The 25,505-nt window shown below is 59.1% G+C and overlaps 1 protein-coding gene and 1 long non-coding RNA gene across 8 annotated transcripts in view; one reads left to right on the forward strand and one right to left on the reverse strand.

Moving 5' to 3' along the window:
* The window catches only part of EIPR1 (EARP complex and GARP complex interacting protein 1), a 68,400-nt gene extending 48,123 nt beyond the window's left edge, over positions 1-20,277 (forward strand). For all 7 annotated transcript variants that reach the window (XM_006054162.4, XM_025282374.3, XM_044940554.2 and 4 more), the window contains 5 exons: positions 5,836-5,935; positions 12,873-13,009; positions 15,408-15,575; positions 16,967-17,134; positions 19,832-20,277. In XM_006054162.4, the coding sequence (XP_006054224.1) occupies positions 5,836-5,935; positions 12,873-13,009; positions 15,408-15,575; positions 16,967-17,134; positions 19,832-20,006 (748 nt within the window). In that variant the 3' untranslated portion in view covers positions 20,007-20,277. The remainder of the gene's footprint in view (positions 1-5,835; positions 5,936-12,872; positions 13,010-15,407; positions 15,576-16,966; positions 17,135-19,831) is intronic.
* Positions 20,278-21,580: 1,303 nt separating this feature from the next.
* Positions 21,581-23,584, reverse strand: LOC123332975. The gene is made up of 3 exons (XR_006550203.2): positions 23,440-23,584; positions 23,061-23,219; positions 21,581-21,827 (listed from the first exon to the last, which is right to left on the reverse strand). It is a non-coding gene; the product is annotated as an uncharacterized LOC123332975 (long non-coding RNA).
* Positions 23,585-25,505: the final 1,921 nt, after the last annotated feature.

Below are 25,505 nucleotides of genomic sequence, written 5' to 3' on the forward strand. Positions count from 1 at the left end.
GGGTTTGCTTTGGTTCAGGTGAATGTTACACACAGTGAATTCTAAGCCATCCTTAATATTTTTTAAAGCTGTCTTAGAGGATAAGTAGAGAAGATGTTTGAAGTTTTCAGAGAGCTGACGGTGTGACTCTGCTGTCAGTGAGGGTGGAAAGGTCTCCGTGGTTACGACAGCATCATCATGGGAGACTTAGTGGGTTTTTATAAGATGCGCGTGTGTGCGTCCTCTCTCACCCAACCTGGAGTCCTTAGGTGTAAAGCTTATGAACTGGAGCTGAGAAGTCGCTCTCCTGCTGGAGTGGTCTCTGAGCTTTGAGAGAAGTCTGGAAAGATGCCTGTGTGTGTGTATTAAGTCACTTCAGTCGTGTCCGACTCTGTGGCCCCATGGACTGTAGCCCACCAGGCTCCTCTGTGCATGGGATTCTCCAGGCAGGAATACTCACATGGGTTGCCATGCCGTCCTCCAGGGGATTTTCCTGACTGAGGGATTGAACCTGTGTCCCTGTGTCTCCTGCATTGGCAGGTAGGTTCTTCACCACTAGTGCCCCCTGGGAAGCCTCACAGCCTTACTTTGTACAGGGAAAGAACAGTGGGTGATCCCACGGGACAGCGTAAAGACGCCCTCCCCTTTCCCTGTGGCCGACGTCTCCATGTCAAACGGGACGGTTGTCAGAGCCACCCTGTGGAAGGAGGACAGGACAGGAGCCCCAGGGGGTGGTGTCCATCGGCTCCATGTCCACCCTGCGTTGTGATGGGGCCTCAGACGAGCCCACCCAGGGGGCTTCTGGGGAGGGCAGATCTTCCCACCCACACACCGTCCATGGCTGGACTCTCAGTGTGAGGGTGTCTTTCTGTTGAGCCCTGCACGTGGGTGATGGACCAGTCAGTCTGTGCAGGCAAGCGGCGTTAGAATAAACACAGACCTTCAATAAGTAGCTCACTGGTGCCCAGAGCCACACCGCACACCCCTCTGTTCTCAGGAGGGGCCCCTGGCTGGGCGTAAGTCTTCATGTCACTACAAGTGTCCGCATGTCACAGCACAGGAAACCTCGCATCCATAGATTTGATCAAAGGGGGCTTCCTGACTTAGTGGTGTAATTCTTAAAGTGGTCTTTTTTGAAAAAAATCTTTATAGCATTTACGAAAAGCTAACTTACATTCTGCTGTGAATTTTTGAGCAGGAAGAATTAATCAGGTTGCCAAATCTGTGTATTTTAGAGAGAGATATATAAATTGGGGAAATAACGTATTACGTTCTTCTTGTAAAAGGTTTTCAAAACTTGGCTGGTAACCGCTGATACAGTCACCAGTGACTTAATAGATGTGTTTCTTATTGAAGGTTTCCCCGTTTTCAGTAAAGTAACAAACGGGAGGGTTTCGGAGCACCACTGGAGCGTGGTCCTCGCCTAGCTCTCGCGCGCTGTCTCAGCTCCGTGGCATGTGGTAACCGCCGTCTCACGGGTCTCGCATTTGGTGGTCTCTATCCGTCTAGCAGCTGTGCTGGCCCGACAGCCGCCCTGCCTGCCAGAGGGGCTTCAGGGGGTAGGTGGAGAGGTAGATGAGGTGGATTAAAAGTAATCGTAGCTCAGTTGGTAATGAATCTGCCTGCAGTGCAGGAGACCCGTGTTCAATCCTTGGGTCAGAAAGATCCCCTGGAGAAGGAAAGGGCAACCCACTGCAGTATTCTTGCCTGGAGAACCCCACAGACAGAGGAGCCTGGCGGGCTTCAGTCCGTGGGGTCGCAAGAGTTAGACACGACTTAGCGACTGAACCGCCACCAAAGTCATCTTCCACTGAGGTCATTTTAAGAGTTTCTCAGTGTCCGCAGAGTGTCCTTAGCCCAGGCGTCGAAACCTAGCGTGTGAGTCACTCATTTTGGAACCACTTGTCTGAGGAAGAGAAGTGTGTTTTGTTTGATCACGTGCGGCCTGTGAGATCAGGACCCTCGCTCCTGCTATCCTGGCCTTGTTAACTGCACAGAGAGCTTTCGTTTCTCTCGCCTGGGTTTATTTGCAGAGACGGGCCTTTCCTTGTGTTTCTCTCTCAGTGATAATGAGGGGGTGCAGTGTACATACATTAGGTGGTGCTCTCTGGCTCCTGACTTGTTAATACAGTTTTACGTCGCTCACATCTATGGAGAGAGAGTGAAAAAGCAGGAATGTGGATGACTTTTATGAACAAAGAAATAAATGCCCTAGTTTGGAGCAGCAAGTGTGGCAGAAACTCTGTGTCATTTTCCTATGTTTATAGCGCTGGTTCCCTGGTGATGATGCGTGATGCAGTAGAATTTCCTTTTTTATTGCACTTCGCATGCCCTGCTTATTCCTGCCTTTCTCGATCACAGGGCTTGCTCCCTGTAAACCCACCGCACATACTGTCAGATGCGTCACCCCTGGGTGGACAGTAAACAGCAGCTCTGCTCAGTGGCTGGGCCCGAGTGAGAGGGGGCATCTCCTCTAGGGACAGTCCTGTCTGTGTGCACCTCAGGCCCGCTCTTTTTTAGCAAGGACCCCGATCGCCTGGCCGTGCTGACTGTCTGGAGATGGACACACACACACCCTGGGTTTGTTGCTTCCGTGGGGGCAGAAGTTGTAGGACAAAAGGGAGACACCTGGGAGGAGTGCAGTGGGAAGGTGGGAGCCGGGAGCTGGGTGAGGCTGGCAGGAGGAGCACAGTGGGAAGGTGGGGGCCCGGAGCCAGGTGAGGCTGGCAGGCAGGAGGCGAGGGTGCGGGGCGTGTTTCCTCAGTTGTGACCGTGCGGGACGGTGCACACGTCAGGACCGCGGTTGCCCTGCTCAGTGGCTTGAAAAGTGCACTCGTTTTACCTTCTGATCCTCAGTCCTGGTTTTCCTTGATGCGCCTTTGAGTCGCCCCCTCTGTGTGTGCTCCTGTGGGGTTTGGTTTCTTTTTATAGTTTTCAATAGTGAGCTGTCCCGAGTCACCCATCGTGTCAGGTTTGGCAGACGCAGGTCCCGACCACAGCCTCCCCCAAACATGCCAGGTGCCGGCCCCTCTCCCATCCGGGGCCTCTCTCCAGGCCCTGTGTGGGAGCTGGGGCTGTGGCAGCAGTGAGAACATGTCCCAGACCTGGACCGGCGTGTCTACCTGTCCTTCCGTGCCCTCCCCGAGGCCTCACACCTGGGTTAGACAGAGCTTAGGTTTCCAGCGCATGGGGTCTCTCCCCCTCCCACGACAGTTGGTGGCTTTCTCCTTAGTCTCGTCTCTTTCACAGGAAGTTAACAAACTGTTATTGACGTGATTCGTGTTGGTTTTCTGAGGTACCTGTGTTTTCCTTCTGCTTTTCTACTTTGGCCATCTCTGGTCATGCAGGTGGGCTGCCCAGGGGCACAGTGGTAAAGAATCCGCCTGCAATGTGGGAGACTCTGGTTCAACCCCTGGGTGGGGAAGGTCCCCTGGAGAAAAGAATGGCTACTCACTCCAGTCTTCTTACCTGGAGAGTCCCATGGACAGAGGAGCCTGGCGGGCTGCAGTTCATGGGGTCACACAGATTTGGACCTGACTGAGTGACTGAGCAGCAGGCAGTGTTGTGATAAAAGTCATAACAGCTCGTTGACAGTCTTGAGGGGTCATACGAGGGAGGTGCCCCCGGTCGGTCAGCATCGTGTTCTGTGTGGAAGAGAAGCCATGAGGGTCTCCATCAGTGTCTGCAGTGGTCACATGTGGGAGGATGTGAAATGAAGCTCTCTTCATAAGCTCGAAAGAATTTCATTAGGGAAGACAGAAATCCCAGTGGTCACACTGAAATATTCTCAGCCTCTTCATGGTTTTATCGCATGGGCGATATGATTTTTATCTTGTTGGTTGTTCACATATCCATTGCGTCAGTTAAGACGGCTTTGGCTGCAGGTGACAGGAAACCGTGGCTCACGTGGGCTGAGACAGAAGGACGTGGTCTGCCGTCTCGGGCCTGGCGGGTGACCAGGGCTCTCAGCTTTGCCCTCCCAGGAGGGGGCAGTGGAAGATGTGGGCACCACCCACCTGGGCCCCTTCAGACCCAGCCCCCAGCAGGCCGCTCAGCATCTCAGCAGCCAGGGTCTGTCAGCTGTCTGTGCCTCAGGTCCTGGGAGAAGGCATCAGCAGTGCCTCAGCTCAGGTGCCCTGATGAAACCTACGGCTGGACTGCTCACAGCTCCCGGGGCTAGAGAGCTGGGGTCAGGGTGTGGGCAGGTCAGGGGCTGAGCGCGCTCTTTTCCCAACTGGCAGGTGGCCGCTGTTCACCAGACAGTAAGAGAGAGATGGAGACGCAGAGAGAGACGGAGACGCAGAGACGCAGATGCGGAGAGAGATGGAGACACGGAGAGAGACGGGGACGCAGAGAGAGACAGAGACGCAGACATGGAGAGAGACGGAGACGGAGAGAGAGATGGAAACGGAGAGACAGAGACGGAGAGAGAGATGGAGACAGAGAGACGCAGACGCGGAGAGAGACGGAGACGGAGACGGAGACGCAGAGAGAGATGGAGATAGAGACAGAGACGCAGAGAGACACGGAGACGGAGAGGCGGAGAGAGACGCAGATGTGGAGAGAGACAGAGATATAGAGACCGAGACACAGAGAGAGACGGAGACAGGGAGAGAGACGGAGACGGGGACGCAGAGAGAGATGGAGAGAGAGACGGAGACACAGGGAGAGACGGAGACGCAGAGACAGAGACGGAGACGCAGAGAGAGACAGAGATATAGAGATGGAGACGCAGACGTGGAGAGAGGTGGAGACGCGGAGAGAGGCGGAGACGCGGAGAGAGACACGGAGACGGAGAGAGACGGAGAGGCGGAGAGAGACGCACATGTGGAGAGAGACAGAGATACAGAGACTGAGACGCAGAGAGAGACGGAGACACAGAGAGAGACGGAGACAGGGAGAGAGATGGAGACGGGGACGCAGAGAGAGACGGAGAGAGAGATGGAGACACAGGGAGAGACGGAGACGCAGAGACAGAGATGGAGACGCAGAGAGAGATGGAGATATAGAGATGGAGACGCAGACGTGTAGAGAGGCGGAGACGCGGAGAGAGGGGGAGAGAGATGGAGACGCAGAGACGCAGACGTGGAGAGAGGCTCAGACGCGGAGAGGGGCAGGGACGCGGCGAGAGCCGGGGATACGGAGAGAGACAGAGACGGAGAGAGAGATGGAGACGTGGAGAGAGAAGGAGACGTGGAGAGAGACGGAGACGCAGAGAGAGACGGAGACGCAGAGAGAGATGGGGACGGAGAGACGCAGACGCGGAAAGAGATGCGGAGACGGAGAGAGACGGAGATACAGAGACGTAGACGCAGAGAGAGACGGAGACACAGAGAGAGAGAGAGACGGGGAGAGGGAGACGAGGACGCAGAGAGAGACGGAGACAGAGATGGAGAGAGAGACGGGGACACAGGGAGAGACGGAGATGCAGAGAAAGACGGAGATATAGAGATGGAGACGCAGAGAGAGATGCAGACGTGGAGAGAGGCGGAGACAGAGAGAGAGATGGAGATGGAGAGAGAGATGGAGATATAGAGACGGAGATGAATAGGAAGAGAGAGAAGTAGAGAGACAGAGACATATGTACACAGAGACAGGGAGCCTGGGAACTGGTGTCAGTCCACACCAGGGCACTTACCCCATCACAGGGGCCCATCCTCTCGACCTCAGTGAACCCTGGGGAGGATGTGGGCACTCAGGCCTCAGGAGCATGGTAGCTGCGCCGAGTCACTGCCCCAGGTCACGCTGCCTCCCCCTGCTGACGGGGGCTGGGCCGGGCCTAGCTGAGGGCCATGTGTCCAAGCTCCGGGCCTCGGGGTGGGCACCTTGTAACTCTGGGCTCCCTCCTTCCCTCAGCGTCGCCTGGGAGCCCGCGGGAGACGGGAAGAGGGTCATCTCACTGGCCGACAACCACATCCTGCTGTGGGACTTGCAGGAAAGCTCCAGCCAGGCCATGGTGAGTAACTCAAACCACGAGGTTTCTGTCCTCTGTCTTCCTGATTAGACCCTTCAGGCGAGTTCAGAATACACTCCTCGGTTCATACATGTTTAGAATCTTGACACTGATTTTGAAATCACTAAGAAACGGACTGGATCATTGTCAGTCAGATGACTGACTGACTGTCTCTTTCGGGCAAAAAGATTCCAATTCTGGTCTCAGGGCCTGGTGCAAATATGACAAGGAACCTGGATGTTGACAAAACTCTCCCCTTTGGCTGTAATTTGCCCTGAATCGTAGTCTTCTGTTTCAGGTGTGAATCTTTTTAACGAAGGGTTTCCAACATGTATTTGGTTAAATACATGCTCCTCCTTTCAGAGGAGCATTCATGACACAAAGGTTTCCTGGTCGTGAAAATAACTGTTGACCGTGACCCCGCTGGCCCGTCAGCGTCTCAGGGTGTGGCTGTCGGGCGCATCCGCCTTTCCGTCTGGGTGGCTGTGGCCGTCGTCTTGCCCTGTCAGGTGCCCATGTGTCCCCTGAGGTCTTGCCCCGCGGCTCGGGGGCAGCTCTGCTACAGGGTCCCGACCAGGAGGCGGCGTCTCCCCCGACAGCCCGTTCACCCCCAGACCTGCTCAGTACTATGTGCCAGGCTTCTTGGGAACCAGTCTGGCTTTCACATCCTCCTCACCTCAAAGAGTGTGTCTTTTAGAGACTAAATATTCTACCCATTGGTAGGTATTTTTTCATATATGATTCCTTAAAATGTCCTCTTATCAAATGTCTTGTTTTACATGGATTCATAATTTCAGTGCATTTGTTTGTCGGAGCTGCAACTCTGGAGAGAAGGTGAAGCACTTTGACACAACAATGCCTCTAATGCCCCCCACGCCTGGGGTCCTGCTGCCGCCCGCCGGGGCGTGAGAGGCACGCCTCCGGGAGACCCGTTCAGGGGCCATGTTCGCCTTCTGTCCGCTCGTGCCTGGGACGTGTGCTCAGCTCTCTTGCCCCATGTCTTCACCTTCTGGGTTGAGATTGCATGTGTAGTGATGGGTCGTTATCAACACATGACCTAGAAGTCAGACTCGTCCCAGTGTGGAGTGACCTGTCCACATACAGAAACCGCCGACTGGAAGGACCTCTCACAGGCTTCAGTGGAAGGTTAGGAGTCAGCTGGTTCCCCAGCACAGTCATAATCCTTCAGGAAAGAAATCACTGTCTTTATTAAAATTAAGAAAAAAATAAGACATCTCTCTATCCTGGAGCAGAAAGCAGATTTCACCCAAACTGAGGCCCAAGCGGGAACCTGAAGGAAGCTGGCTCCTGACGTTGCCCCGTGGGCCCCTGAGTCCGGGTCGACGCCTCCACAGTCCCCCCATACCTCCGCCTTCCAGGGTACTCGGCAGGGCATCCAGACCAGAGTCCAGGGTGCCTCCTCCTGCTCCCTGACCCCGCCTGCGCTCAGGGGGCTGGCTGTTCGCCGAGACCACCCTTGAGCCCAGAAAGGGACATGGCTGTCCTGTGAGGGTGCCGGGCCTCATGGCAGCGCTGGGCAGGACGCCAGCCCTGGTCCGGGGATGCGCGGAGTGACCGAGTGGCCACTGCCACCCGGCAGGCGATGCCGGGGGGGGCGTTAGGAGTCCACTGCTCTGGGGTCCCAACTTTGTGGGCCTGTGCAGTCATCAAAGTGTGAACAGCTCTTCAGACCCTCCGTCGTCTCAAAATGCTTTTACGGTAGGGTGATTAATCTGTAACTGATTTTCTGCAGGGACCAATTTCGTTTCTCTCCCCTTTTTTTATCTGCTGTCAGCAGTTCTGTCGATACCACTTTGCGACCCTGGGGCCAGAGTATTTAATACCGAAACCTTCCTATCGATTCCAGCCATCTTCACACCCAGCTCCTCAATTTTTGTCCTTATTGTTTGAGGATATTGCCTTCTGTGGTGAATCTAATCTTATGCTCACTGCATCATTACCTTTTGCAATTAAATCGGAGGCTCTCTGCCATTTGTAATCATTAGTGGAGCCCCAGGGAGGCCTGGAGGGGGTGCTCCCTGGGTACCAGGACCCCAAGGTGGTGCCCGCCAATTTGGGTCTGCGTGTGCTCACGCCCGGGTTCTAGGGCTTTCCCCGGCTGTGGGAAGAACTAGCTTCCGCAGGGCGGAAGGGCGGCTGGCGTCACCCGCATACAGGCCTGAGGGCCGGTGCCCAGGGGAGCACTTCCTGGGAGGAAGAGAACAGGCTTCAAGGACATGGTGTGCTTCCAGAAACCTCTAGTGCAGGTTTAAAACATGCTGTAGGAGGCTGCAGCCCATGCCGGTGGGGAGGCGCTCCCAGCAGCCCTGCCCCCTGTGCCCACACCCAGGACCAGCTCACTGCCCAGGGACAGAGGCTCAGGGTGCAGCCCAGGCTTCCCGCCTCCTTGCCCACGACCCCCCTTCCCTCAGCTTCCGGGGCTCTGCGTGTGGCCAGCGGGGAGGAGGGCCGGCTCCCAGAGCCCCCAGGTTAAAAGTGGAAGGCGCAGAAAGCCCGTCTCTCCAGCACCTTGCTCGTGGCTCCTCACTGGGACAGGAACACCCATTACCTTCTCGCCCATCTCGGCCAAAGACCTTAAATCCGCCCTCACAGCCTTCCCTGTTTGGAGTCTGTTTGGAGATCACACCGTGTCGGTGGGTGTCAGACACAGTTTCTGTCCATGAGGAGGGGTTGGCTTTTGGTGCCACAGAGGGATGCCCTTCTCGCTCTTCTTCCTGCAGTATCAGTCCTGCTTGAAATGAACTGCAGACACATCGAAAATGACCTCGGGGTCCTCACCTTTGTTGGCACCTGCTGCTGTGCGTGCATTTCCTAAACACGGGGACTCTGGTTTCCAGGAGGCCGCTCTCAAAACCTGTGGAGCCAGAGCACTCCTGGGGTGCAGAGTCCTTCACGGGTGTGGGAGCCACCAGCCCTGCTGGGTCTCCGGCCTTCGTGGGCCAGGGCGTGGCACACAGGGGGTAGCCCTCCTGCCCTGTGACCCTGGGGCAGGGGTGGGGGTGGTGGGACCCTTTCTTTCCCCTTCTGAAGGCAGCGATGGGCCCGGGGTGTCCTGCCGAGTTGCGTTCCCAAGACAGTCCTGAGGCCCCTCCCTGGGCCCAGAAGACAGCACTCCCTGTCCCTCCCCCTGGGTCCCTGAAAGCAGAGCAGAGCTGCGGGTAGGGGTGGTGCTTTTTAGGGGTTCGTCTTGGTGAATCCTCATAGCCTTGGGGGCAGATTCTTTGATATCTGTCTTACAAATGAGACACAGGAGAGAAAGCCAGGCCTTAGAGAGATGCAGTAACTCGTGGTCACTCACTGGGAAAGTGGGGACCCACTCGGCTGTCTGGCTCAAAGTGGGGCTGCCCTTCCCTGAAGGCACCCCTGATGGCGTCGGCTCAGAGGGGCATCCTGGGTGTGTCGGTGAGAACGCAGTTGGCTGCAGGACATAAGAAGTGACTTAGATAGGAGGTTTTATTGTCTGCTGAAACAGGTGGGGGAATAAAGCTCCCCGGGGTCAGCTAATGCAGGGTCTTCATCAAATCGAGGGCCCAGCGACTCTGCATGGCCTCTGCCATGTCCGCCTGTCACTGCTTTCCGCATCATGACTGAAAGGTGGCTGCGAGGTTCCAGCCATCACATCCAGACTCCACAGCACCCTTGGTTTGTAAGGAAAGCCTTTCCTGAAGTCCCTTTGTCACCTTTTCATGCGTGACTGTGTGTCCAGGCCTAACCCCGTCTTGGAGAGGGGAGCAAGCCCACCAGGCCTGGCTCAGGGCCGTCTTAGCCCCTGGGGGCTGTGCAGGGTGTTCCAGGGAGAGGGGCTCCCACAGTGGGGGCTGCTGTGTGACCGGCAGCCGGGGCCAGGCTCACGGTGGACTTGCCTGCATGGACGCAGCGTCTCTTGTGCTGGAAAGGCCACAGCCCTGCAGTTGCTTCACATTGGTGGGGTGAGGAGGTAGGATGGTGGCGCTTGCTGACCTCTCTGGTCCTGAGGGGCATGTGCTGGGCCCCAGAATCTTGAGTCCTGCCCCCTCTCCATGCTGAGTCCTGCCCCAGCTCCACGCTGAGTCCTGCCCCCTCTCTATGCTGAGTCCTGCCCCTGCTCCACGCTGAGTCCTCCCTGTCTCCACGCTGAGTCCTCCCCATCTCCATGCTGAGTCCTGCCCCCACTCCACGCTGAGTCCTCCCCGTCTCCATGCTGAGTCCTCCCCGTCTCCACACTGAGTCCTGCCCCTGCTCCACGCTGAGTCCTGCCCCCTCTCTATGCTGAGTCCTGCCCCCACTCCACGCTGAGTCCTCCCCATCTCCACGCTGAGTCCTCCCCGTCTCCACGCTGAGTCCTGCCCCCCTCTATGCTGAGTCCTCCCTGTCTCCACGCTGAGTCCTCCCCGCTCCACGCTGAGTCCTCCCCGCTCCACGCTGAGTCCTGCCCCCTCTCTATGCTGAGTCCTGCCCCCTCTCTATGCTGAGTCCTGCCCCCACTCCACGCTGAGTCCTCCCCGTCTCCACGCTGAGTCCTCCCTGTCTCCACGCTGAGTCCTGCCCCCTCTCTATGCTGAGTCCTCCCCATCTCCACGCTGAGTCCTCCCCGCTCCACGCTGAGTCCTCCCAGCTCCACGCTGAGTCCTGCCCCCTCTCCATGCTGAGTCCTGCCCCCTCTCTACACTGAGTCCTGCTCCTGGCCCAGGTCTGCCCAGTCCTGCCCCCGCTCCATACTGTGGGGCTTGGTGATGGGGGTGCTGCTTGGGTCTCTGGAAACCTCACGCTGAGACTCTCCTTGAACTGCCCCCGCTGGCTTGAGTCCCAGCGTTTTGTTCGTCGGCGGTGCCTTCTTTGTTCTTGTCCTGCACCAGTCGCTCTTCTGAGAGGGTTTGGGGGAGCCTTTCATCACTCCTCCTGGACCAGGAAGCACTGAATATTTCTCTTTAATGCTGGAAGCAGATTACCATGTGCACTGCACCCTCTGGAGTTCTTGCTGAGTTCTGTCTCCATGTCACCAGGAAACCAGAAAAAGTGATTGATTAACCTTACAACTTGCACCATGCTGGCTGCCCCAAGAAGCCCCTTAAAAAATTGATGGTGAGCTGTCTTTCAGGTTTTCATTAAAATCTGCCTCGCAGACTTCTCGGCACCCGTGGGCACGGCGCTCTGTGGCCCTGGTGGTTCCTGTGTTAGAGTGAGGGGTGGAGCGGGAGCCGGATGCATTCTGCAGGGCGGCTGTGACCTTGGGCGGGGCCCCTGCCCTCTCTGTGGGGGTCTCCACTGCTGAGTTCACATGGGGTCTTGTCAGTTACCCATGCTCCCTGACAGGTGCCCCCGAGTTAGCGCTTTCCACTGGCCATCATGCAGTTTCTGTGGGGACCGTCAAAAGTCTGGAACCTCAAGGCTGGCGAGGCTGCGGGCTAGGGGTCTCATCAGAGAGCTCTTGGATATGCTTGGACAGAGGGCCTGGGTTCCTCGTGGACTGTTGGCCAGAGGCCACTCAGTGTGGGTGTTGGAGGCAGGGTGTTGGTCAGTTTTGCGGCCTTTCCTTCCCTTGGAGGCTGACAGAGTCCGCGTAGAGGCAGCGTGGGGAGCTTGACTGGCGGTGACGTTTGTTAAGGGTTTGACCTGGTGCTTGCTCCTGGTCATGGAGTGGGGGCCAGGGCGGGCACCCAGGAGGACTCCCTGTGAACCCGGATGGGTGGCTGTCTGTGAGTTTCCTTAGAGACGAGACGCTGTCCTAACCCTGCGGGCCTCTGTCCGGCACTCGGGGCACGGACTCCAGGTGTTCTGTCCCTGGGAGAGGAGCGCATGTGCCCACGAGGACTAGCGCCGAGACGGGCTGGCACGAGGCCTGTCGTCCACATGGTTTGCAGAGTCGGTGAGGTGGGAAAGTGGGTTTTGGGGAGAAAGGTTTTCTGGGACAGGTTGAGACTGTCCAAGGAAGAGGTGAGGTGCCTCCAGCTGGTCAGTGCCTCCTGGGCGGTGACCCCTGATGCTGCGGTCACACCGTAAGTGGGGCCCTGGCTCAGAGTCATTCTTAAAGACGTCTCTGCTGTCAGACTTCTTAACCGGGCCAGGCTCCCGGGAGAGGAAGCGGGTGGTTTTCCCCAGGTTCTGGTCGAATCCCCTTGCACTGACCATCTGCCTTCTGGGCCACGCCTGGTGGGGCTGAGTCTGGGCCTAATAAATTCCTGGGGCCTCCATCCAGCACTGCGGTGGCCACCCCGGGCCCCTCTCAGAGGTTCTGCAGGGCAAGGCTGGTGTTCAAGGTTAAGTGAAGTGGGTCACGGAGGAGCGAGTGTCTGAGGGCCACAGACAAGCCCAGAGCCCCCTGTGTCCGTCCCCACCAAGTGACAGGCCTTTGTGCGGAAGATCGAGGGCGGGTGGGCAGTGGGATGGGGCGCCTGTCTCCCAGGCTCCCCCAGGGCTGGTGGTCTCCAGGGTCTCCACTGTTACCTACTGGGGTTAATTAACCCCCAAGTAACAGAGCCAGAGACCCTCGAGGCCGGGCGGGGGCTGTCTGAGCATGTGTGTGTCCAGGTCATGGCCGTTGGTCCCTCGGCACCAGGGGCTTGCGGACCCCTGCCGCCTCAGCCTTGTCTTTGGAGGAGGCTGATGCTCGGGCTGTTCCGTATGATTGCCTCAGATTTGAGCAGATCCTCTAATCACACATCGGCAAATCCTGTCTGGGAGAGGCTCTATTAATACCCTTGCTATTTTTTTTGCTGTGCTCCATTTTATAAATGTATATATATATATATATATATATATATATATACGTTTTTTGCAAATATGGTTCAAACATTCTTGTCTTTTAAGGGGAGAAAACAAAGACAGAGCTTCCTAATTATTTTCAATGATATCCTGTACAAGATACCCTCTTAAACATTCTGAATAGAGTTCGAATTACTTATCTTTCCTTCTTCCTTTGAAAATATCCCCAAACCCACAGCTGGCCAGCTCAGCGTCCCTGGAAGGGAAAGGACAGCTGAAGTTCACGACGGGCCGCTGGAGCCCGCATCACAACTGCTCCCAGGTGGCCACGGCGAATGACACGGCCATCCGAGGGTGGGATACGCGGACCATGAGGTCAGTGCCAGCGGACCGGACTCGCGTCCGGAGCCCCGCCCCGCCCCGCCCCGCCCGCCCCACCCCTGTCCTCCTGGCTCGGGTCGGGTCAGATCTGTTGGGGGCCACACGGCCGGTCTGTGTCCGTCTTGGTGTCGAAGGGAGTTGCACAGCCGCCTTCCTCCTCTGACCCCGCCTTCAGGACACCAGGGGCTGTGGGTCCAAGCCCCTCACTGGTGGTCTGGCTCCTCTGGGTGCCCTTCGGCGGCCATGGTCGCCGTTGGAGATCCGGGTCAGGCTTTCGCAGCAGCTCAGGCTCCAGACGGTGGCCGCAGGCTCCCGGGTCCTGTGATGGGCAACTCCAAGGTGAGGGCTGCTGTGTCTCCGGGGCGCATGCCAGAGGGTGATCACACTTTGTCACCTAAGTCATTACACAGACAGCCCGCGCTGCTAACGGAGCAGAGAGAGCAGCTTCTCTGCTCCAGGTGTGGTGTTGACGGGCAGAGGAGTGACGGGGTGCGCTCTGTTGTCATGGCAACGGGAGCACGGCAGTCTTTTCTAAGATACAGTTTATCCCCTCAGCACACCGTAATTTATCACTAAGCTGCAGAGACGGAGGTCGGGAAATAACTCCTGTTGCCTTCAAGGGCGGGGGCACCACCTTAAATCTCAGTCCGGGGCCCCCTGAAAGTGCAGGGGGTAATCCATAATCGACGTGTGTGTCTGTGCCGGGCTGTGCGGGGTTTGCTGTGAGGTGCTGAAAGCTGTGGGCTCAGACTGTGGGGACTCAGGACAGAATGCACGCCTCCAGGGCCTGTGGCCGTCTTTCCCTGTTCTCAGCGTTCCTGAAGGATGCTTTTGGAGGTCTATATGAAAACCTCGAAAGCTAAACTCACAGACCCCAAATCCAGGGCCTAGGGGGTGGCGCCCTGCAGCCCCCTTGCCCACCGTCCCTGGAGGGCGTCCCTGGGGTGCTGGGCAGCGGGTGAGCCGGGCTTTTCTCGACACAGTCTCTCTCCTGCCCACAGCCTGTGCACCTCCTCAGCTGGCTGCTTCCGGCGCTGCTTGGGGGGTTCACGGGGCTTTTGTGTTCAGGCCGCCGCGCCTAGAGCCGGCAGGAAAGCCTGGGTCAGCACTCCGCAGGCCCTGGGACCTCAGCAGGCTTGGTTTTATCCATTTCCCTGCTTCCCTCTCAAGATCTTGAGGCTTGGGCTTCTTGTTTTAGGAAGAAATTACTAGGCTATTGGAAAGGCACAGGATTAGAAACCAGTTCCCGATTTAAGTGGCTTTGGGCCGGAAAACCCAGCCTGGGAACAAAGATGGAAAAGACTAAGTCGTTGCTGTGAGTGGGAGCATGGAGGCCTGGGGTGCTGCTCCCTGGGGGCTGCAGGGAGCACGTGACCCAGCGCCTGAAGGAGGGGATGCTCCCTCCGAGTAGCACGCGGAGAGGGCGGAATGATGGGCATGTCCTGGGGCCGGGCTAGGCCTCGTCCATCCTGCTGGACGCAGGCCTCTTGTCCAAAGCCGCTGTCCCGCCTCAGGATGACCGCTCCTCTGGTTTGGGTGTGTGACGTGAGAGGGGGTCGCGGTAGAGACGGAACAGTGTAATTCCACACTGTGTGAGAGGCGGCTTGGAGCTGGGTGGTGGGGCATCAGTCAGGTCTGTGTGTGTGTGTGTGTGTGCGCACCTGTGTGTGTGTGCCTGCTCTTCTGTGCACATGTGTGTGGGCATGTACACCCGTATGTGTGGGCACATGTACGCATACGGGCACACACGTGTGTGCGCTATGTGCATTCCGTACATATGTGCACACCTGCACGTATGTTGTTCTCCTCTGCACATGTGTGTGGGCATGTACACCTGTATGTGTGGACACATGTACCTGTGTGGGCACACCCGTGCATGTGTGCTGTGTGCATTGTGTACACGCGTGTGTGCATGCACACACATGTGCACGTGTGCACTCTAAACAGCTGTGGCCGACTCAGCCCCTCCCACCGCTGTGTCGGCTGTGTGTGTAGGTGAGGGACGGGCCTGGCCGTGACAGGCAGTCTCCCTCAGTGTTTCTATAGCTTCTCCTGCTTCTCCTTCCTTTTCTGTCTCTGCGTCTCCCGACACCGTCAGCACCGTATCCTGCTTTCCACCCCCTTTCTGTGTCTCTGGTCTTTCTGGACGTGGGCTGTCCAGTCTGTCTCTGCTCCTCCGTGACAGTCCCCTCCCTCTGGCTCCCTCTCATCAAGATGCCAGGTCACCCCCTTGAGAGCTGCCAGGCAGCCCCCATCTGCAGGGTCACAGGTGTGGACCGCGAGCAGGAGCCCCCAGCCTGGACCCCACGCTGGCCAGGGTCTGGGAGGGGATGTGGGGGGCAGTGCTTCCCATGTCCCCCCTCTTACCTGTGTGTCCACTGCCCGCTCCCAGCCAGATCTACTGCATCGAGAGCGCTCACGGCCAGCTGGTGCGGGACCTGGATTTCAATCCCAACAAGCAGTACTACCTGGCCAGCTGCGGGGACGACTGCAAGGTGAAGTTCTGGGACACCCGCAACGTCGCCGAACCCGTCAAGACCCTGGAGGAGCACTCCCACTGGTGCGTGCCTGGCGGGGGGGGGGGCGGTAATTAGGTGATTTATCTTGCTGATTACGTCACCATTTGGAAAGGCAGATACCAGCCTAGTTTGTGCTGCTGTGACTCATTCAATCAACCAGTTTTATTTTTGCTGAAGAAATACTAATTCCAAATCTGAATGTGATTCATAAATGTAGGAAAAGAAAAACATTAGATTCTGTCTTCTCTTGAAATAGTGCTGGTTCATGTATGCAAAAATGAACGTGCACAGATGTTCCTGGGGCATTGTGCGCCACGCAGGGGTGCAGACCCCCAGTGCCCAGTGGCAGGAGGTCAGATAGGTCAGTCCAGCAGCATCCATGTGGGGGATGGTGAGGGTGTGAGGCAGGGCTGGGCGCGCAGCACGAAGTGCACCCAAGACCCGCCGTTCTCCCTAATGTGTCGTTTCTGTGCGTTCACCACGTGCTGGGGGCTTTTTGCTAAGTGAAAGAGATCAAGTTGGAGAAAATCGTGCATAGTGTGAGCCAGTTTTTATCCAAATAAAGCATGTTGTGTGTGCATATGTGTGTGTACGCTTGTCTGGATGCATATGTGTGCCTGTGTGTGCTTATGTCTGTCTGCATGTCAGTGTGGACTGCTGTGTGCATGTACGTGTGTGTGCTTGTGTCTGTGTACTGCTGTGGGCGTGTACACTTCTGTGTGTGCACATGTGTGTGCTCATGTGTATTTACCATTTGAATGCTGGAGTACAGTTGAGACAGTTCGGTCATTCCTGCAATCCGGGAAGAAGCTCCCGTCCCCTGGACCCGAGTGGGCTGTCTGGCTGTCTGCTGCCCATCCCCCAGCCCCGGGTCTGCAGCAGCTGCTGAGCGGGCGGCTCAGCACAGTGAGCTCGGGTCCTGTGGGTCAGAAGGAAGCTGGGCCTAGTGACCAGACCAGGCGTGAGGGCAGCCCTGGCCGGGGCAGTGTTCCTGGAGGCCACCCGGGGCGGGCTCGTGTCTCGGTCGTCTCTAGTCCACGCTGTGCTTCTCAGGCGGTTACGACCTTGGGCGCCCTGGGAAGCCCGCGTGCACGCTGCGCGGTGAGTCCCGTGGGCCCCCCTGCGGTCCCTGACCTTTGGCGCCCTGGGAAGCCCGCGTGCACGCTGCGTGGTGAGTCCCGTGGGCCCCCCTGCGGTCCCTGACCTTGGGCGCCCTGGGAAGCCCGCGTGCACGCTGCGCGGTGAGTCCCGTGGGCCCCCCTGCGGTCCCTGCTGCCGTCTGGTTGTCTCTCTGTCAGTCGGGATTTACAAGGTTTACGGCTGCGCTGCGAGCCTGCCCCTGCTGACCACCACCCGGTGTTGGCCTCAGCGGGACGAGGCTGCCCCGTCCAGGAGGGCCGGTGGTCCCAGCGCCCTCTCCCTCTGCCCCCAGGGTGTGGAACGTCCGCTACAACCACTCGCACGACCAGCTGGTCCTCACGGGCAGCAGCGACAGCAGAGTCATCCTCTCCAACATGGTGTCCATCTCCTCCGAGCCCTTCGGCCACCTGGTGGACGACGACGACCTGAGTGACCAGGAGGAGCGCCGTCTGGAGGAGAAGTAAGCACGTGCGACGGGCGGCCCAGGATTGCGGGAGCGTCTCCGGGTCCCTGTGGTGGTATCGGGCGTGTGGGTGATGGGGTCGGGTGGCTCAGCAACGCCGTCTGGTGTGGCCTCTGAAACACGTGTCTGTCCACGTTCTTGCCGAGCTTCACAGGTGAGGTTGTGAGGACCACGGCTGGTCTGTGCCCTCGGGAGTGAGCCGTGGCCCCCGCTGGCCCTCAGGATGCCCCATGGGGCAGACTGCACTGGCGTCCCTCCTCGCTGTGCCGTCCTGGGTCAGGTTCTGGCCCATCTGCCCTTGCTGCCAGGTGGCAGGGTGGGACTGCAGGCCCAGATGCGCTCCGTCCCCCACCCCGCTTCCCCTGAGAGACCCCGAGGTGGTACTGGGACCTCTTCATGGAGCCTGCCCTGACAGCCACACCATCTTGTCTTGGTGGTGTCTTTTCCCTGGACCTTCCAACCCTGCTTGCGTCTGCTCAGGGGCCCTCTCTTCACCCTGGGGCCCAGGCCCCAAGACTTGTGGGGCCCTGGGCTTTGGGGCTCACGCAGGGCACCCTGGTCCAGGGCGGCGACACCCAGGAAGGCCGGTGCCCTGTGTCAGCAGCCTGCGTATTGAAGGAGACGCCCCTTGCTCTGGGGAGGAAGTGTCTCTGTGTGTGGTGGCTGGCTTCTGGTGTGCGGGAGCATGATTCAGGCCTCCCTGGAGTCGGATCCGGGGCTGGGGGTCTGGAGTAGAGCCCATTGAGTCAGGCAGCCTGAGCCCTGGAGCGCAAGAGGGCTTGTCTTCCTGTCCTGACCTTCCTCACTCTCTGCTGTCGTCTGATTGCTTCCACTGCCCCATGACCGCCCAAGTGAAAGTGAAAGCTGCTCAGTCGTGTCTGACTCTTTGGTGTACCGCATAGATACACAGGCCATGGGACTCTTCAGGCCAGAGTACCGGAGTGGGTAGCCTTTGCCTTCTCCAGGGGATCTTCCCAACCCAGGTATTGAACCCAGGTCTCCTGCATCGCGGTCTGATTCTTTACCAGCTGAGCCACCAGGGAAGCCCAAGAATACTGGAGTGGGTAGCCTATCCCTTCTCCAGTGGATTTTCACAACCCAGGGATCTAACCCGGGTCTCCTGCACTGCAGGAGGATTCTTTACCAACTGAGTTACAGGGAAAAATCCCCATGTGAGAGGCTGACTTGGCAGTGACCTGTCGATCATCTCCCTTGACGCCGTCATTTTTCGTTCAGATGCTGGGAAACACAGCATTTAGACACAACTGCGGTGGCTTCAGTCCAGCGGCCTGCCACGTGCAGGGCTTGGGGGTTCTCTGCTGTCCTGTCTGCTCTCGGCCAGGCAGAAGTCTGTGTCCTGTCTGTACCGGAAACAGAGCCAGCAGCCGCCTCGTTGGCCCTGAGTGGTCCAGGGGTCCCACCTGCCTGTGGCAGCTTCAGACAAGCTCACCAGGAGGGGAGGCAGGCATGCGGCTGGCAGGCGTGCCCGGTGATGGCATCATTGTGAGCTGGCTCAGTTTCCTGCCAGCCTGCTCCTGGGTTTGATCCACACGTCTTAGTGATTCGGGGGAACGGAATCCCCTTAAGGACTTGTAGGAAGGGTTTGTACCAGGCTGCCTGCTGGCCACTGCAGGCCGGCTTCCTGGGAGGACAGGGCTGGGGGACTAGTGGGATCCTGAGCCCAAGACCAGGGGGCACGCGTGGCAGGGTCTCCTGAGAAGGGTCCCGGAGCCCAGGACCAGGGGGCACGTGGGGCGGGGTCTCCCGAGAAGGGCCTCGGAGCCCGAGACCAGGGGGCAGGCAGGGCAGGGTTTCCTGAGAAGAGTCCTGGAGCCCCGGATCAGGGGGCAGGCGGGGCAGGGTCTCCCGAGAAGGGTCCCGGAGACCAGGACCAGGGGGCACGCAGGGCGGGGTCTCCCGAGAAGGGTCCTGGAGCCGGGGAGGAGGGGCTCGCGGGGTGGGGTCTCCCGAGAAGTGTCCTGGAGTGCAGGGACTTGGGGTACACGGGGCGGGGTCTCCCGAGAAGGGTCCCACGTGCTGAGAGTGCGGATGAGATGGGAGGCAGCGCCCAAGGCCCTCCGGCAAAACAGCTGCAGGCCTGTGCTCTCTGCAGCTGGGTGGGCGGCGCAGCTCCGCAGGCCCCCAGGGGTCTGCGTGTGTGAGTGCCGTCCGCCCGGCGTCCCAGGGAAGGGACACATGAGCCCCGTTTGTAGGCGTTGATGGGAAGTCAAAACCCCAGCTAGGACCTGCTGGCCCTTCCCGCCGGTTCCGGCCAGCCCCGCACCTGGTCCAGGCTGGGGCTCCCTCTGCCCACCCCTGGACTGTGCTGTTTGGTCCCCAGGTCCCTCTGTCAGACACCACCAGACCATCAGCCGTTCTCCACTCAGCCACCGTCCGCTGAGCACAAGCACGTCCTGCTCCAGGGCTAATGGAGGAGGTGTCGGGCAGTGGATGGCACCCCACCTTGCCCGTAGGGCCCTCTAGGGGTGGCCCTGGGCTCCTGCCCCCAGGAGGAGGTGTCGGGCAGTAGATGGCCACCCACTGCCCTGAGACCCCTCTGGGGTGGCCCTGGGCTCTGCCTCCAACAGGAGGTGTTTGGCAGTAGACGCCCCCCTGCCCCTCCCCCGGGCTCCTGGGACCAGGCCTGCGGCTGGGGCAGGGCACCCGCCCCTCACATGTGTCTGTGCCTTGCAGGAGCCAGGAGCCCCCGCAGGACAGTGTCATCGCCACCTACGAGGAACACGAGGACAGTGTGTACGCCGTGGACTGGTCCTCAGCTGACCCCTGGCTGTTCGCCTCCCTGAGCTATGACGGGAGGCTCGTCATCAACCGCGTGCCCCGGGCGCTGAAGTACCACATCCTGCTGTAAGCGCCGGGCTGCTGCGGGACTGCAGCCGCGGCGTGTGGGGCCCAGGCTTTCCAGGCAGAGCCCCGTCAGACGCAGGTGCCCATGAACAGTGACAGGGCTTCTGCCCGCTGGCCTCTGTGCCTGCCATCTCTGCCCCGGAGACCAACACAGGTGCCCAGGCCGAGCGGGGCGCACGCGCTCCTCCTGCTCTGAGGGCTGTTGGGCGTTTCCCTGTGATTTGTTTCCCTGACGTCGACTTCATCTTCTCGCGAGAGTAAATGGAATAACAGCAGCCGTGCCCGCTGGCGTCCTCCCTGGGGCTCCGCTCGGTCTTCCTTGTCTCAGCCCGGAGGACGGGCCGGTGGGCCTGCCCCACCCGGGGGTCGCTGACGCTGCCGGTGCCCCGAGTCTGCCCCGGCCGAGGCCCCGTCCCTGGCCGCCACGCTCCCTGGGTCCCGCGCTGTGAGGCTGATGGCCTCCTTGTCACCGCGCGGTCACGGCCTGCCTCGGTCACCCGGACGCCTTCCCACTAAGCCCTAGGTTGTCGGTGAACCCCTCTCCTGGGTGCCCTCCGTGGGGCCAGCGCGTTCAGCTTGGAGAGGCTGGCCCTGCACGCTCTCCCCCGACGACGCTGGAGGACCAGCAGCGTCACCTCATTCACACTCGGCACCGACTGAACGCGTGTGGACTCTGGTGCTGGGATGCAGGCCTGGGCTGGCCCTCTGGCTCTCGGCAGTGGGTCCCTCCAGTCTGCGGGCCAGGTGGGAACCCAGAGTCAAGGCAGAGGGAAGGTGGGCTACAGACCCTCGGTCCTCAAAACTCAAAAAATTGAAGCTTGCTCCCCGGTGGCTCCAGCCAGAGGTGGACCTGAGCCCTGCCTGGGACCGTCCACGTGGCCACAGCAGGGCAACACCCAGGCCCACGCGCCCAGGAGGGTGGCCCCGAGTCCAGCTGCCCTGACGCGGACATGCGGTGACCTGGGGTTTCCAGCGTCACCGTCACCCAGTCTTGGCGGCTGCCCTGCCCCACCTGTCCCGCCCACCTCCCCTCCCCGTTGTCCCTGGCCCGTCCCGCCCACCTCCCCTCCCCTCCCCTGAGACCTAGTCCAGCTGTCACTTCTCCTCTGAGGCGCCTCCCAGGACTCCAGCCCCTTGGTCAGCCTCGCGTCTTCCTGCCTGAGTAGTGTGCAGAGGTTCCTCAGCCAGCGCACCCTGAGCCTGCCGGGGTCCGGCAGGACCGCACGAGGCATGCCCCTTCTGCAGGGCTGGGCAGACAGTGAGGGCTCCCTGCACAGGGTTCTGGGGCGCAGGCCCGGCCCAGCGCCGGTCATTGGGTGTCCCCAGGGACACCTCGGTTACCTCTGGTGAGAACTGGATGCCTTCACAGCTCTATGTGGGAGTAAATTAATTTATCACTTAGGACCCTAAGTGTGTATGGCCATTAATGGTCATCTTAGTAGGAACACATGCAGGTCAGTCCATTTTAAAATATTCTAAAATTGCAAAAGATCAGAAATCATATGTGTTGGGAAAGGTAAAATCTCTCTCCCCTTTCTAGTTTCTTCTGTCTGATTTAAGAATTAACAGGAGACAGACGACAGGAGAAAATCAGATTTAATTCCATAGGTGCAGAGTCCCTGTGAGCAAACCGGGACCCAGGACGGGCTGGGCACGAGGCTCCTGAGCATCTGGCGGCGGGGAGGGTCTCACGGGGAGGAAACGGTTTGCTGGGCCACGCGGAGAGGCAGGACGTGGCAGGACTTTGGTCTCTGTGAGTCCCCCCTCCCGGCCGTGTACTGTGCGGACATCTCTGGTGATTCTGCACTCTGTGGGCTGGACTCCCCTAGGTAGGAATAAAAGTCAGACTTCCGGCCCGCATGTGGGCTGCCTGGGCCCTGGCTGGGCAAGAGGAGACGCTGTCACACCGCGAGCAGGGCGGCGCCAGGCTGCTCAGCAGGGCTGCAGGCTCCCTCCACGCTTACACATCCGGCTGTGAATGTGGTGAAATGCCGTGAGAACAGCGCGTATTCCCTGGGTCTGGCTGCACTCGGGATATGTTTCTCCCTGAGCTGGTGTGTCCAGAGCTCGGTGTGATTCCCCCTCCGACTCCCACCCCTGGGTCAGCAGGAGAGGGGCCAGCGGAGAACGGCAGGTCCCCAGCACCCGGCCGGCGTGCGGCTGTAAACTGAGTCGCTTCCGCCAGGTGTCAGTGTTGGCAACGTCGGACCTTACTGGTCCCTTTGCTTTGTCCTCTGGCGGTGCCCCAGTGAGCTGGGCGACCCTTCTGTCTCCTGAGACCCACATCACCCCTGAGTGCAGGGCTGGGGCAGGGAAGGCCCCCGGGAAAAAGCCCAGCTCGGGCGGAGCAGACCCAGGCCAGAGGCTGGGCAGAGGTTGTCAGATGTGTGCAGAGCCCTGCCGGCCAGCATGGTTGCTGACCTTGGGCCTTGCATGCCTCCAGGGGCAACAGATCTGATCTTGGGACACCCCCATAAAGTCTCCAGGTTACCAAGCCTGGGGGTACATTGGATGGGCAGGAGCGGGGCGGGGACGTGCGTCAGAACAGGACCAGGCTCTCCCATCTGAGGTAGGGGTGTCCAGAGGGGCTGCAGCTGTGGGGGGGGGGGGGGGGGGGGGGGGGTGGGGGGAAGGGGACGGGTGGGGGGGGGGTCTTGGGGGTGGAGCCCTGGCCCCTTTGCCCTGGGGTCCACGTGCTGGACTGAGTAGGGGTGACTTGGACTTCTTTTCCAGCATCGCTGCATTCTCTGCCCAGCTGATGAGCCCCCAGCCAGGCCCGAGAGCTGCCCCTGCCCTCTGCCGGCCCAGAGCTGCTGCTGCCCTCCCAGGACCGGCCTGTGGGGGGAGGGCCGTGGGTGGGGGCCTCATGGGGCCCCAGAATCCTGCCCTGCCTGTCAGGTGTCTTCACGGGGTCGGCAGGGATCCCTGCTGTGGTTGATCACTAACCTCGGTTAGGAGGAGCGGGGGTGCTGTGTACACACCCACATTAGAGAGACGGGCCCGGGATCGACCCGCGTCCCATGCACACCCTAGGAAGCCCCTCATCGCCACGGCTCACCTGGCTCAGGTGCACAGGGAAGTGTCCTCGTCTGCGGCCCCGAATGTCTCTGGAGGGAGGCGCTTGCCCTGGAGGCGGGCGGTGAGCAGCAGTTCACAGGGGCCAAGGCAGGAGGACATCAGCCTGCGTCCTGTCACCGCAGGCCACGAGCCGCTCAGGCTAAGGGAGGGGAGAACTGCTCAGCAGCCTGGCCCGGAGGGGCCAGTGTGGCGTGGGTGAGCCTTGGGCCTGCGGCTGAGGGAAGTCAGCGACTGCCTGACTACCCGAGGTGGCACCCTGCCACCACCCCTCCCCCCGACGGGCAGCTGCCGGGTGTGCAGCGGGTCAGCGGTGCGGATCTGTGCTTTCCCTGCCTCCCAGCTGTGCGGCCGCCTCTGACCTGCTAGGAGTCAGAGCCGTCAGGAGGCCAGGGCGCTTGGCGGGCTCTGAGTCCTGGGTGTCCGCGGAGCTCCCCACACGTGGTGGGGCGTGAGGGAGTCCCCGAGGGCCCCCGGAGGCTGGTGCCTGGCCCGAGGAAGGGCTCGTCTGCGCTGCAGAGGCCCCGCCCACCTGGCACCCCTGCCCCCGGCGCCCCTCCCACAGGGCCTTGTACAGCAGCTTCTTTCCCCAGCCTTGTTTTTTAAGTGCGATAAGAAACAGGCTATTTATCATGCTCTCCAGTAACAGAATCCAGACCCGGAGAGAGGAGCTCGTGAGCGCTGTTCCCGCCCAGCAGCTGCCTTATTTTCAGCCGTCCGAAGCTGATGGCCCATCCACTTTTTGATGTAGCCATGATCGGTTTAGGAGATTTAGACAGGATTTTTTTTCTATAGCGTGCAAAAAGAAAAATAGGACTGAATATATGAGAATGATGAATCCTCCCGACTTCTGTGTCTAAAATTGCTTCGAGGCAGGAGTTCTTGCACAATAATTCATGCCCTGTTGTGTCTTATGCTTAATAAGCGTGTGGAAAACGGTTATGTCGGAATTGCCTTTCCCTTGTCATTTGGTGCCGTCTCAATGGTGCTTGTGTGGTGGCTGCGGTGGGGGGGCTGGGTGCCCCCCACAGGAGCTGCTCGGGTCTGGGCACCTGCGGCCGGCGGGGGGACAGCTTGACCTGTGGCGGGACACTCCCCGTCCCGCCCCGGGGTGCTGCTGAGGGCATGGCCAGCTGGCGCTCGGCTGTCTCCAGACCGCAGGGCGGCCTTCAGCTCTGACCGTGACCGGGGACGTCGCGTTCTCCCTGGGAGGCACGGCCATCCTGCGGGACTGTCCTGGAGCCAGGCCTTGGCATAGATACTCATGTTTATATAGGGAACCAGGTCTGCTGCTGGCCCTGGGGGAGGTTCATTGTGTCAGATGGAGACGGCTGCAGGGCTCCACGGCGCCTTCGAGGGCAGAGGATGGCGGTGCTGTGGGCAGGTCCCTGACGCCACCCGGACTGCTGTGCTGCTTGCCTGGGTGAAGCCAGGCTCTGCGCTGATCCCAGGGCCGTTCACACCCAAGACCGCCCTGCTGACCCTGCACCTCTCACACCAACCTCACAGCAGCATTTCAAGCAGAAACGGGCAACATGGGTTTGCAGCCGGAGGGCCTGGGTTAGGCTCACAGCCCCTTTGCTGATGGGCACCCGGGGGAATCTCCATGTCCCAGGCCATGTTTCCTCATTTGTAGAAAGAGAAGGCCCTCGTCCTGAAGGCACAGCTTAGACTGATGAACACAAGGTCCAGGTGTTCAGTGAACTTACTCCAGATGTGATGATGGGAGGGTTTTGGTGACTGGTTCAATTTCCTTACTCATGGTTGGTCTGTGTAGGTTTTCCGTTTCCTCTTGGTAGGCTGCATGTTTCTAGGAATGTTCCCTTACCTTCTGGGTTACCCCGTCTGTTGGCATTTAATTGTTGATAGTGATCTCTTATCCTTTGTGTTTTTGTGGTATCAGTGATAACGCCTCCTCTTTCATTTCTGATTTTTTTTTTTAATTTGCATCCTCTCTTTTTTTCTTGGGGAATCTGGCTGAAGGTTTGCCAAGTCTGTTTAACTTTTCAAAGAAATGGCTGGTTGTGTCGGCCTTTATTGTTTTTCTCACCTTTATTATTTTCTTCCCCCTGCTAACTCTGAGCTTAGTTCTTTCTCTAATTCCCGAAGCTGAAAAGTTGCTTATGTGAGACTTTTCTTTATTCTTAATGGGAATATTTTATGCTTATCCTCAAATCATCTGTACCTAGCACGGTGCTAAGCGAACACTGGGCGTTTGGGCAAACTCTGGGAAATGGTGAGGGAGATGGTGAGGGACAGGGGGCCTGGCCTGCTGCAGCCGTGGGGCTGCAAAGAGCTGGACCCAGCTTAGTGACTGAACACCACTGTGGCTTAGCTGGCAAAGAATCCGCCTGCCATGGAGGAGACCTGGGTTTAATCCCTGGTTGGAAAGAGCCCCTGGAGAAGGGACAGGCTACCCACTCCAGTA

The sequence above is a fragment of the Bubalus bubalis genome, chromosome 3, assembly GCF_019923935.1.
Source record: "Bubalus bubalis isolate 160015118507 breed Murrah chromosome 3, NDDB_SH_1, whole genome shotgun sequence".
In the NCBI taxonomy this organism is placed as follows: domain Eukaryota; kingdom Metazoa; phylum Chordata; class Mammalia; order Artiodactyla; family Bovidae; genus Bubalus; species Bubalus bubalis.